At 40.6% G+C, this 14,099-nt stretch overlaps 1 protein-coding gene across 1 annotated transcript in view; it reads right to left on the bottom strand.

Moving 5' to 3' along the window:
- Positions 1 to 14,099, bottom strand: part of GPR158 (G protein-coupled receptor 158) — a 300,295-nt gene that overhangs the window by 38,181 nt on the left and 248,015 nt on the right. The window contains exon 6 of the mRNA XM_061436038.1: positions 2,112 to 2,221. Coding sequence (XP_061292022.1) covers positions 2,112 to 2,221 — 110 coding nt within the window. The remainder of the gene's footprint in view (positions 1 to 2,111; positions 2,222 to 14,099) is intronic.

The following is a 14,099-nucleotide window of genomic DNA, read 5'->3' as shown; positions in this document are numbered from 1 at the left end:
TTCAAGGAGAAGATAATTAGTTAAAAATCAAAAACATAATTACATAAGCAAACTGTAGCATATAAAAGAGGACCCTAAGACTCACAGGGAGAGAGGCCATTCTCAAGTCTCAAGAGGCCATCTATTCTTTTGGGAATTCCAGAAGTCTTACTGTCCACGATAGGCTGTCAATGTCAATAGACTGTCAATTTCCTTTAGTGAGCACTGGTTGAAAAACAGTTATCATATAAGGAGTAGAGATTGAAACGGATATGAGAGCAAAGTGAGCTGTGATATGGAAATAATAAAGTCAGCATCAGGAAGAACATCAGAGACATCTTGGTAGTGGTTTAGTCGCTAAGTCATGTCTGACTCTTGCACCCCCGTGGACTGTAGCCTGCCAGGCTCCTCAGTCCATGGGATTCTCCAGGCGAGAATACTGGAGTGGGTTGCCACTTCCTTCTCCAAAAGACTCATCTAATCCTTTCTTTTGTAGGAAATACAGGACTATAATTTCCCAGATGCTAAATTGAGATTTAAACTGGACCTCCTGAAGTTACTATACGACATACATAAGAAAGGAATCTTGAGAGAGTTAAGGATATCTACATTTGTTCCAAAAAGATAATCGGGAGTATTCCTAGTTATTAAAGTAAGTACAAAAAATAATAAGAGAAATGGAGCAGAATGAATTGGCAGAGTGGCACTGACATGAATTCACTACTAGTGAGAAGCTACAGTATAGCACAGGGAACTCAGCTCAGTGCTCTGTGATGACCTTAGAGGGGTGGGATGGTGGAGGGGAGGTGGGAGGGAGGCTCAAGAGTGAGGGGAGGATATATGTATACCTATAGCTGATTCACGCTGATGTACAGTAGAAACTAACACAACATTGTAAAGCAATTATACTCCAATTTTAAGTGGGATTCTTGCATAATAGAGAGTATGCAATGATCACATTTTAATAAATGTTGAAGGGGTGGCATTTAAAGACAAATATTTAAAGACATATTTATGTCATCTAAGATAAACTTACATGCATGGGCCATATCAAGATACATTTATTGAGAAATACTTATGGTCAAATTAGCATGAACATATGAATGGCCTACTGTGATTATTAAAGCAGCTTTAAACCTGATCAACATAAAGGATTTCTTCTACTGAACTACAGTATTATCCTGCAGGAGAAATTTCTATTTTACCTCCTATGTTCTTTGGCACCACTACCATATGGGAAGTGGAGGCAAGGGAAAGCCCTGGATAATCATTTCCAGCTACCCCTACTCTTTGTGGACTGGTAATTTATTTTATCGCCTCTTTCTTCCTAATATTTATCATATACACTGAAAAGATTTTTTTAAAGATTTTTTTTTGATATGGACCATTCTTAACATCTTTATTGAATTTGTTACAATATTGCTTCTGTTTTATGTCTTGGTTTTTTGGCCATAATGCACATGGGATCTTAGCTCCTCAATCAGGGATCAAACCTGTATCCCCTCTGCATTGGAAGGCCAAGTTTTAACCACTAGACTGCCAGGGAAGTCCCTACATTTTTAAAAGTAGGTGATTTTGAAACTAAAATATAAGGGAATTTACTATGTTCTCCAATTTATAAGGCTGATAAGCACTGGAGAACATTGGATAAGGAAGGAAACCAAGAACACTATTTTTTGGAAATTCACCCAAGGAATAAAAGCAGGATTCCCCTGGGGCATGGAACTTGGGAATGGAGGACAGCAGCTTTTTGTTTGGTAAGCATATTGCTGAATTCTACTACATAGGATTCTTTGGTAGCTCTGGGCTTGATTATTTCAGCTGTATTGTCTTTCTTCCTGTTCTTAGTGAGTAAATACTATTTCACATTCATTGTAAACTTATTTTTTTGTTCAGAATTAACCTTTCCATAACCAATGGCACATTCTACTAAAGCATGTTGCTCAAATTCAATTGTATTAAAGGTTTTCCTAGAGAATCTTAAAGATATTGCCTTGAAAATGAAAAACATATATTATTTTACTACCTAAATTCCTGAAATTTAACCATTAAAGTGGCTGACTGAGCTTGCAATTATATGCTAAGCGAAACACTTTGATCCTCCCATGGGAATGAGAACTAATAAAATATACCTGTGAAGCTTGAGAGTGACAGTTCCATAAACAGTAGCAAAACCGAGAAGGCGGACCCATCTTAGGAGAATACAGCGAAATGTGCTTGGCTCAAAGTACAAAATAACAACCTGTGGGATGAGAAGAGAGAGAAAGAGATCTTCAGGATCAGCTGACGACCCACAGACTAAAATCAGTATTTCATAACCTGATGTTTAATACATGTGTATTTTGACATGAGCACATATTCATATGAGTAAAACACTAAAATATGATTTTGATCATTCACTGTCCAAATCAAAAAGTCTCCTTATGGCTTTCAAATCAGATTTAAAGTATTTAATTCTAACTTTCAGGCGTTTCTAGCAATTGTCTCTAAATTTCTATTATGTCCAAGCTTCAGTTCAGTTCAATTCAGTCGCTCAGTCGTGTCCGATCCCATGAATTGCAGCACACCAGGCCTCCCTGTCCATCACCAACTCCTGGAGTTCACTCAAACTCACGTCCATCGAGTCGCTGATGCCATCCAGCCATCTCATCCTCTGTCGTCCCCTTCTCCTCCTGCCCCCAATCCCTCCCAGCATCAGTGTCTTTTCCAATGAGTCAACTCTTCACATGAGGTGGCCAAAGTATTGGAGTTTCAGCTTTAGCATCATTCCTTCCAAAGAACACCCAGGACTGATCTCATTTAGAATGGACTGGTTGGATCTCCTTGCAGTCCAAGGGACTCTCAAGAGTCTTCTCCAACACCACAGTTCAAAAGCATCAATTCTTTGGCACTCAGCTTTCTTCACAGTCCAACTCTCACATACATACATGACTACTGGAAAAATCGTAGCCTTGACTAGATGGACCTTTGTTGGCAAAGTAATGTCTCTGCTTTTCAATATGCTATCTAGGTTGGTCATAACTTTCCTTCCAAGGAGTAAGCGTCTTTTAATTTCATGGCTGCAGTCACCATCTGCAGTGATTTTGGAGCCCCCCAAAATAAAGTCTGACATTGTTTCCACTGTTTCCCCATCTATTTCCCATGAAGTGATGGGACCGGATGCCATGATCTTCGTTTTCTGAATGTTGAGCTTTAAGCCAACTTTTTCACTCTCCTCTTTCACTTTCATCAAGAGGCTTTTGAGTTCCTCTTCACTTTCTTCCATAAAGGTGGTGTCATCTGCATATCTGAGGTGATTGATATTTCTCCCAGCAATCTTGATTCTAGCTTGTGCTTCTTCCAGCCCAGCATCTCTCATGATGTACTCTGCATATAAGTTAAATAAGCAGGGTGACAATACACAGCCTTGACGTACTCCTTTTCCTATTTGGAACCAGTCTGTTGTCCAAGCTTAAATGTCTTTATTTCCCCAGATGGGACAGCCAGATATGCTTTCACTGCCTGCCTTTCTCACCTGGAGCCTTGCCTTTTCCTGTATCCACACTTTTGGTAGTATCTTCCGCCCCCATATGAAATACCCCTGAGAGGATTATCTGTACTGCATCCCAACCCCCCATAAATCTACCAAAAATAGGAAACCCATAAAAAATCTAGCTACTAGAAGAACTACCTAAGGCATATTTTCAAGAACTCTTCCCATTTTTCTTTCCAATACTAGCAGCTACCACTAGATATAAAGATATTTTATTTGAAGTGTGTGAAGCAGGATAGAAGTGAGCCGCTTTTGGCACTAAGTAACCTAAGACCAAAGAACACGTACAACTGCTGAGTGCATGAGCACAAGATATAAACTGCTCGCAGAGGTGTAGGAGGGCGGGGTGAGAGAGAGAGAGACACATTTAGGGCCAGCAAGAGAGAAAGTGTGTCACCCCCGAACCACCAATTTCCTTTTACCTTTAATATTGCCTCTCGGGAACTCACTATGCTTTGCCTAGAGGTTTGTTTCCCCCAATTTTGTTGAGAGGAAGCCTTCTGTGTTAAGGTCTAAGCCGGGGTGTACCCCATGGGCATTTTAAGGAACTGGTTCTTCAACACTGCAAGTTTCTTCCTTTAAAAAAAAAATCTATCCATTTATTTGGCTGCACTGGGTCTTAGTTGTGGCATGAGAACTCTTTTAGTTGTGGTATGTGGGATCTAGTTCCCTGACCAAGGATCCAACCTGGACCCCCTGCACTGGGAGTGCGGAATCTAAGCCACCAGACCACCAGTGAAGTCCCTGGAGGTTTCTTCAGAGGCTTACAAAAATCAATCAACTGATTAAAGTGGCGGGATGTGCTAGGTATTATAATAAACTTCAGAGCAGTCCCCCCATTTTCAAACAAATTTGCACAGATTATCCACCCATTTGATCAAACATGATTTTTTTTTTAGCTAGCTTTAAAGTCAGCTTGATTGCTTATACTATTTGGATACAGAACACAACAAATTCAGGAAGAAAAGAGAAGCACAGAGAAAAGAATATACATTTTAAAAATATGTACAAAGTAGAAGAATCCTTTAAAATTATTTTATTTTACAAATATAGAGACAACACCAAAGATAGAAAATTGACCTCTGCTGTGTTTGTTCAGTGGGTACAAGGCTGGGTGCTTCTCTGGAATAATAATGCTTAAAAGATAGACCAGTCAGTGGCCAGCACAGTCCAGAGCTCTGTCCAAAGCTCTGACACTGAAAGGCATGCCGCTCCTGTTTCACACCTGATATTTTAAGGATTTGAGCAAGTTTCCTAGTAGTGTCAGACACAGCAATTCTACTTTCCTAATTGACTCGTCAAGCATTACTTGTTCTAGATCGGTGAAATTGGCTGTGAATTAAACCACTTTTATAGGTGAAGAAGGTGTTACATTGGGGTTTCTGTTAGTAGGTGTGTGTAAGCAGTTTCATTTATTAAAAAAGAAGAATGACAGATGCTGGTGGTGAGACCTGTATTGATGAAGCTGCCATTTAATAAGGACCTGAAGGACTTCTGAGGCTTTAAGGACTTTCTCTAAACATCTATTGTGGTGTGCCTGTGTGCTCAGTCCTGTCCCACTCTATGTGGTCCCATGGACTGTAGCCTGCCAGGCTCTCTCTCTGGGATTTCCCAGGCAAGAATACTGGAGTGAGTTGCCGTTTTCTTCTCCAGAGAATCTTCCCAACCCAGGGACTGAACCTGAATCTCTTGTGTCTCCTGCATTGGCAGGCAGATTCTTCACCACTGTGCCATCTGTTTGGCCAAAAAGTTCATTTGGGTTTTCCATAACATTTTATGGAAAAACCTGAAGAAACTTTTTGGCCAACCCAATACAATTTACCTCTGCTTCATACAAGGGAAAGTCTTGCTAGTCAAATATTTTTCCAGGCCCACTCATCCCTCTCAAGTTTACTGTGCTCCCAACAATCATTATTGAACAAGCAAAAAATGACACATATCTTATCCTAATGGAGACCAGTCCACGAAAGTCACACTTGGAAACATCTAGTGCTAAAACCTAGTACTTACTCTATCCAGGTTTGCTATATTTTGAACTAGGAGGATGGAAATGTATCATTTAGGCATGACTATATATATAAAAACACTTTTATACATGATTTGCTTTAAAAATAAGTAGATTCAAAGTCCTTGAATGTGTTGTAAATTATTTTTTCTATATTTGGCAAGACATATGGTTCCATACACAGGAAATATTTAGGGTGAAGATGCATGTTCTGTAAATATTTAATTATCTAAAGTTGGATTTAAACTACAAAAAATAAAAAATACTTAATAAAATTACTACATACATGAAGGGATCTATGGGTGTGATTATGTCCTTATATAACCATGGTCTAAAACTTATCACCTTGGCTCCTACTATTCCAAAACAAAAAACGGGACAATAGATGAAAAACATAAAATATATAACTTAAAAATTTTATAATATATACAAGTAACATTTCAGGGTTATTATAACAGTAGATGGGATATGCCACAACCCCTCTAAAATTTCCAATGTAATACTCCCAAAGAAATAACAAGAAATGAAAGGGTGACAGCTCTAAAAACTAAAGACAAAGATGACAAGATTCCACAATCTCAGCTATGATTCTACTCACTGCGTAGTAGAACTAACAAGCATCTTTTAAATAAAATACCACTTGCCTCATTCTCTAAACAACAGTAAGATCTGAAGACCCAAAGATAACAGAGAAAGCTTTTCATTCACACTCCTTGTCAAGGTCTAACACTGAGACCCATAGGCTTCTACTAAACAAAACAAACAGATTCTAAAATTTTTGGTCATGCCCTAACTGTGCAGAAACTCTTTTTACATCAGTTGGTCCTGGAGCCTTCCAGCCCATCAACACCCCTCATCCATCAGCTCCTCTTATCTCCATCCATTCACAGGTTAGACCTCCCAGGATGCAGCATTCAGAAAAATGATGCTTAGCTCCCCAGGAAATGCATGGCAAGGTGGAGAGAAGAGCACAGAGAGGTTGTGCCTAGAAAGCACAAGGGAGCATCCCTAGTGTGTCTTCCCTACATGCCACAAGAAAAGGCACTTTCCATAAATATCCCATCTTAACAAATGTAATAAAAACAAATGACTATTTTTGTTTTAAACTTTTATACCCTCAGTTTAACAGAAACATCTACTTCTGCTTTATTGCCTACACCAAAGCCTTTGGCTGTGTAGATCACAACAAACTGTGGAAAATTCTTAAAGAGAAGGGAATACCAGACCACTTAACCTGCCTTCTGAGAAATCTGTATGCAGGTCAAGAAGCAACAGTCAGAACTAGACACGAAACAACAGACTGGTTCCAAATCGGGAAAGGAGTACATCAAGGGTACATATTGTCACCCTGCTTATTTATCTTATATGCAGAGGACATCATGTGATGTACCAGGCTGGATGAAGAATAAGCTGGAATCAAGATTGCTGGGAGAAATATCAATAACCTCAGATATGCAGATGACACCACCCTTATGGCAGAAAGTGAAGAACTAAAGAGCCTCTTGATGAAAGTGAAAGAGGAGAGTGAAAAAGTTGGCTTAAACCTCAACATTCAGAAAACTAAGATCATGGCATCTGTTCCTATCACTTCATGGCAAATAGATGGGGAAACAATGGAAACAGTGACAGACTTTATTTTTTTTGGACTCCAAAATCACTGCAGATGGTGACTGCAGCCATGAAATTAAGACGCTTGCTCCTTGGAAGAAAAGTTATGACCAACCTAGACAGCATTTTAAAAAGCAGAGACATTACTTTGCCAACAAACATTCATCTATTCAATGCTATGGTTTTTCCAGCAGTCATGTATGGATGTGAGAGTTCGACTATAAAGAAAGCTGAGTGCCAAAGAATTGATGCTTTTGAACTGTGGTGTTGGAGAAGACTCTTGAGAGTCCCTTAACTGGAAGGAGATCCAACCCAATCCATCCCAAAGGAAATCAGTCCAGAATATTCAATTGGAAGGACTGATGTTGAAGCTGAAGGCCCGATGTTGAAGCCAGCACTTTGGCCACCTGATGCAAAGAACTGACTCATTTGAAATGACCCTGATGCTGGGAAAGACTGAAGGCAGGAGGAAAAGGGGACAACAGAGGATGAGATGGTTGGATGGCATTGCCAACTCAACGGGCATGAGTTTGAGTAAACTCCGGGAGTTGGTGATGGACAGGGAGGCCTGGCATTGCAAAGAGTCGGACACGACTAAGGGACTAAACTGAACTGAACTGAACCACCCTAAGTGGCAGTCTGGGCTCCACCACTAATTGGACATTTGACCTGGGACATGTGACACAGAGCTTAAGGACACAAATTCCTTAAGTTCTGTGGACGTGTTTCCTCAGAAGCTTAATGAAAATAATGAAAACTCCTATAGTATTAATAGAAGCACTGAATAAACCACAGATAAATGAAGAAACATCAGTTTTATCCTTATCCTTCCAGGGAGGGTGAAGAAAGTTTCTAAGACCTAATAAAATGCACTAAGAATTCTACTTTTAGAAAAATGTTCCACATATACGTGCATACAAAATAAGCAAAGATGCATATCCAGGAATAATCACTAAGGCATCCTGTGCAATAGAAAAACAATGAAAATATTCTCCCACTCAGAGGGGATGCCTTAAACCTATAATTCATGTTATAGCCATACAAAATGCAAAGCCATGAATTTCAAAATAATAAATGGATCTGACTCTGTTGCTGTAGAAACATCTTTAAGAGAAATTGTAAATGAAAATAAAGTTGCATAAGAGTATTAAGATATGATTCTGTTTCTACATATGTAAAAAAGAAATGTCTGGCTGCTCACTCAATGGACAATTAAGACTATTTACCTCTGGGGTGGATGGCTTGGGGATTGAGGGGGTGGGGAAGGGAGAAGGATTTTTACTTTTTAACTTGTACCTTTTGGTACTAGCTGGTTTTTTAATAATGAGAATGTATTACTTTGTAATAAACAAAAAAAATTATGTAATAATTATAAATACCTAACTCTTAATGGGGTCTGGAGAGTTGTTTCTTTTTTTAACTTTTTTTTTTTTTTTTGGAAGTGGACCCTTTTTAAAGCTTTTATTATATTTTATTACAATATTGCTTCTGTTGTTTATGTTCTGTTTTTGACTGAGGGGCATGTGGGTTCTTAATTCCCTAACCAGGGACCAAAGTCCCACTCCTTGCTTTGGAAGGCAAAGTCTTAACTACTGGATCACCAGAGAAGTTGCTGGAGAGTTGTTTCTAAGTACTAGGGATCTGAGAGTGAAATGGAAAAGGTACCATATATGATATCTATGAACTGACATATGGAGGCAGCAAGATACAGAAAAATGACCTCAGAGAAACTGGAGGATATTCAGAACCTCAGACCTCAGTAAAGAAATAAAAGGTGCCACAGAAATCACAGAAAGAGAGTAGAAGTATAGCATTTTGAGAAGAAAGGATAAAAAATGACAAAGAGTCACATTACCTAAAAGATGATTAAAAGCAAAAGCTTTTTTTCTTTTTTTTTACTGCCCAGAAGAGAATACACAAGATGCTCGTTCACCGAGCCATTTCCTGGTCTCAGGCGGCCCCTGGCCCTCGGCCATCTGTTTACCTGAGCTTTGTGGGTCATCCTTTCCCACTGAGACTCTTGCATCCACCATTCACTCAGAAAAATCATCTCTCTGTTCAGAGTCTGAAGACTTGCCAATTTGTTGAAGAAAGTGTGCAGAACCCAGAAAACAACAGGTTCTATAAACAACGCTAAAAGTCTAAAAAAGGAATGATTCACGCTACAGTCACAAGTCCTTCCACCCTCCGTGGGGAAGCAGGCAGTGCCAAGACCCACCCTCAATGCCCTGAGCAGAAAGAAGCCTGGATTCCTTGAGAAGCCGAGGAATACAGGGAAAGACTTCAGTATTTGGAGACATAAGGGACTTCTCTGCCACTTACTAACTGCATGACCTTGAGCAGCTCATTCTATCTCCTCCTTCATTTGGGAAGCTGAGTTAATAACCTCTCCCCTCCCTGGCCCCCAGGATGGGGAAGAAATGTATGTGAAAGCACTGATCAGCTAGAGTGGTGTAATTATTTCTCCTACACTTATTCCTTCAGGACTGATGCAAAATCCTTTTTTCTTTTGTTTAAAATAAGCATTAGGTGATTCTACCTGATCTTTATAAATGCTCTCTAGATGGCAAATTAACATAAACATCAAATTGCCGTGATGAGGGAACTGTTCTGGCAGCCTGGTTCAGTCTGAGTCATTCACTGCCTCTCTCCTTCGGGAGAGGACACATTCTTATTACTCAGTTCCAAATAAAAGGCTGAAAATAAAGATCTAAGTTTAACTGTGGGTTACCATAAAAGCTCTTGAAGAATGTGTCAGTAAGCATTAACAAATGGATTTCTCAATATATTTTTAATCCTCCTCCTATTCACTTTCCTGTTCTGTAGTGCTCTGCTTAACATGTAATCACTGCTGATAATAAAAATCAGTCTCTACATGGAACTGTTAGTTTATTGCATACCCGATTATCTAGTTCCTTGAACGGAGATACTCAGAAGGTTCAGTGACTTGCCCAAGATGATGTAGTTGAAACATGCTGAAGGCGGAATTATTCTAAACTGTCAACATTTTCATGTTTCTTTTTAATGAAAAGCTGTTTGGTATCCAAAGGTCACATTTTCTTATTGGTAAAAAAGCAAGTTATTAATTGCTCTCCAATGGAAGTAGTTCGAAGTCAATGTTCTTCAGATAATTATTTTTCCTCATGTAGACAGGACCCTACTCCTTTTGAAATTCTTGCGATTTCCTGTGCCCCTCCACCCTCATCTCTACAAGAACTGAACTCAAAGGTCTTTCCCATGCACAGAACCTTCTTTTGTCACATCCTGCTATTCAATATGTTCTGCACATTCACACACTCTAACTTCACAATTCCTTGGCCTCCTCTACTCCTCTGTCTTTCTCAGATGAGGGGAAATCTACATGGCCCACGAGGAAGGTGGGTATCACCTGGAAAAGCTGTCTTGGACCATACACCACAGGCTCAAGGCCATGGGAATAAAGCTGTTTCGAGGAATACTACTTGCTTGCTACCTTAAGGACATCTTTATCTTGGTGAACAGAAGTTATATGATGTATTTTGCCACAGGTTTTCCAGCCAAAATACAAATCTGATAAAATCTTACCCTTGCCTAGAAACCACTCTTGGCTTCCTGTTTTACATTTAAGTAAAGTTTACATTGCTCAAAATGGTTTACAAAGTCCCTTCTTCTGTGTCCCCATCATCCTTTATTGGTTCTCTCTTGCAATACCACCTCTTCTCTGTGCTCAGAGTCCTTTTTTCCTTTATTATGGAACATATTACATGGCATTGCAATACCATTTGTACACTAGATCTCTGCTCCACTGGGCAATATGTTCAACTTATGCCAATGGAATGAATAAATGGAAGTGGTTTTCATCTAGGAATCATCAGCTCCAAATTCAGAAGGTTTAACAAACTAAATGCACTAAGATAAATTGAGAAGCATGATAACATGTCCAAGTCACAGAGAATGGAGAAGCTCTGGGAATAGCCTTTGGTAAGGGTCATGGAATAAGATGTGCCTCTATATCCTCATAAGACAAGTACAACTAGGAAGCGTCATAAATAGTTCAATTTTTTCTTTAAACTTTTGGCTGCACCAAGTGGAATGTGGGATCTTAGTTCCGTGACCAGGAATCAAACCTGTGCCCCCTGCAGTGGAAGTGCAGAGTCCTAACCACTGGACTGTCAGAAGTCACAATAGTTCAATTTTAAAGGCACTTAATAAAAGGGTAATTTTAAAATATTTTTCTTCCTGGTTGTCACAGTGCCTATTAGAATCATCTTTTTTATCTATAAACAATTCCTAATGAAATTTATCTGAAAGGATTAGAGTGATGACAACTAACTAAAAGCACTTAGGATAGAATAAGTTCTAGAAAGCAGAGGTATAGGATAAGGAAGTTTTGATGGGCAGTAGACCCCGGTTCGATTCCTGGGTCGGGAAGATCTGCTGCAGAAGGGATAGGCTACCCACTCCAGTATTCTAGGGCTTCCCTTGTGGCTCAGCTGATAAAGAATCTGCCTGCAATGCAGGAGACCTGGGTTCGATCCTAGGGTTGGGAAGATCTCCTGGAGAAAGGAAAGGCTAGCCACTCCAGTATACTGGCCTGGAGAATTCCATGGACTATATATCCATGGGGTCGCAAAGAGTTGGACATGACTGAGCAACTTTCACTTTCAGAAGGAAAGAGGGCTTTCCTGGTGGCTCAGTGTTAGGGAATCCACCTGTCAATGCAGGAGACACAGGTTTTATCCCTGGGTTGGGAAGATTCCCTGGAGAAGGAAATGGCAACCGACTCCAGTATTCTTGCCTGGGAAATCCCATGGACAGAGGAAGCCTGGTCCATGGAGTTGAGTAAGAGTTGGACATGACTAAGTGACTAAACAGCAACAAGAAGAAGGAAAGAAACTCTTCAGGACACGGCCTACAGAGTGGGGGAGCCCAGTGAGGCAGGCTCAAGATGTTAGAAGATAGCCGGTACCCAGTTTGGACAGTGTTTGGTACTGATGCAAGAAGAGGTGCTGAGGGACTGACTTCCTTGCAGTCCAGTGGTTAAGACCCCACACTTCCAATGCAGGGGTTGTGGGTTTGATCCCTGCTCAGGGATCTAAGATCCCACATGCCATGTGGCAAGGCCAAAAAGTTCTTTAGAAGAAGAAGAGATGCTGAAAGGAGAGGAGCAGACCCCAGGTCTGTTTCCTGCTGCTTCCTATAAAGATGTTTTCTCGCTCAAAGAGTTTTGTCACATCAGAATCCCTTAATTTATGCAAGACCTCAAACAGACCTTTCGTCTGTGTCTATTTTCTCGCGTATGTGCTAATTTGTCTGGGTAGCTGAGGAGCACTGTTCACTGGATATATTTTTAACCTTTCCTGCCTGATGCTGACTCACTGGCAGTAGCTGCTCTGGCCGCACCCTCTCACCTGTGGTGGTGGGGTGGGAGTGGGGCAAGGGCACACAGCTGCAAAGGCTTCAGAGGCTGTCAGGTGGGCCTACTGCCCATCAGTGGTGTCTGCTGCTGCTGCTAAGTCACTTTAGTCGTGTCCAACTCTGTGTGACCCCATAGACTCCAGCCCACCAGGCTCCCCCGTCCCTGGGATTCTCCAGGCAAGAACACTGGAGTGGGTTGCCATTGCCTTCCCCAGCAGCGGTGTCTAGACAGGTCCTAAGTTCTGTGGATTCTCATCTGCAAGAACATTTCATGATCACAAGTCAGTTTGGGCTGTTCTTAAACTTCACAGAAATGGAATCACTGAGTGTGTATTCTGCTGTGAGACTGAATGACTATCACATGCTTGATGCAGAAGCCAGCTTTGAGTTGGCATGAGAGGGTTTTTAGCCTTTGACAAAATTTGTGAGAAAAAAAAAATAAAGGAAAGGCCCTTTCTCATGTATGGTATGCCTGTTGCTTATGACTGTTAAAATTTGTCTTAGGCACATGTCTTCCCTGTTTTGAGCCTACCTTTTGTCTTTTTTGGAGGACACAGTTCAATTTCTTACACCATGGACATACCATCGCCAACCCCGCACCGGTCCCACGGTGGGGGCCTGTGCACCAGAATGAACTGGTATTTTTTTCTTAACTTAATAAGCACCCCTCCGATTCTGTTTTTGCTTTTTTGCTGTGCCAGGTGGCATGCAGGGTCTTAATTCCCTGACCAGGGATAGAATCTGTGCCCCCTACATTGGAAGTGCAGAGTCTTAACTACTGGACCACCAGGGAAGTCTGGCAGTGTTAGCGAAGGTGTTAGCACCTCCACTTTGATTTATAGGAACTCAAAATCAAGGGACAAGGTTAACTGTTTGCTCTTTGAAATAAAATATGGATTAAATTAGAACTCTAAAATATATTTTATATAAAATAGAGAAATTGCCCAAGTACTGGGAAAGCCTTTTGAATTTTCAAAAAATTTTCACATTCTGTCATTTCAGAAGCTACATGGCTACAGTTCCACTTTGGCTCAGGAGAGGGAGACCCCGCCTCAGAAGCACAAGCGGGATGTGCACGCAGACCTCTCGTTGTCATCCACCCTCCTGACTCTCCCCCCAGTGACCTAAATATATGAAGCGTTGAGGAGAAAAAGATACTATTCTGTGGGAATGGAATGAAACTATAATTTGTTTGTGGTGTCATACTAAAGCAGTTAGGTCAGAAGGGCCAGTGGGGTTTTTGTTTGTTTAACTCAAACTGATGAGAAAGTAAGACTATACGCAAACTACTGCTGCTGGCTTGCCAAGGAAGAGCAAAAAAAAAAAAGCCAATCAGTGGAACAGGGCAGATATGGATGTAGGATCAAGGTCTCTAACACAATAGATCAGGTCTCCCTGTACCTCCACTGGCAGGCATGAAGGATTTTTCTTTTTAATTCTTTTTTTTTTGTAATATATTTTTAATTGGAGTATAACTGCTTTACAGTGTTTTGTTAGTTTCTGCTGTGCAATGTGAATCAGCTACAGGTAAACGTGCATCCCCTCCCTCTTGAGCCTCTCCCCTCAGCCCCATCCCAC

The sequence above is a fragment of the Bos javanicus genome, chromosome 13 (genome assembly GCF_032452875.1).
Source record: "Bos javanicus breed banteng chromosome 13, ARS-OSU_banteng_1.0, whole genome shotgun sequence".
NCBI lineage: Eukaryota > Metazoa > Chordata > Mammalia > Artiodactyla > Bovidae > Bos > Bos javanicus.
The sequence above is the reverse complement of the archived record's forward strand: the minus strand, read 5'-3'. Positions and strand labels throughout refer to the sequence as shown.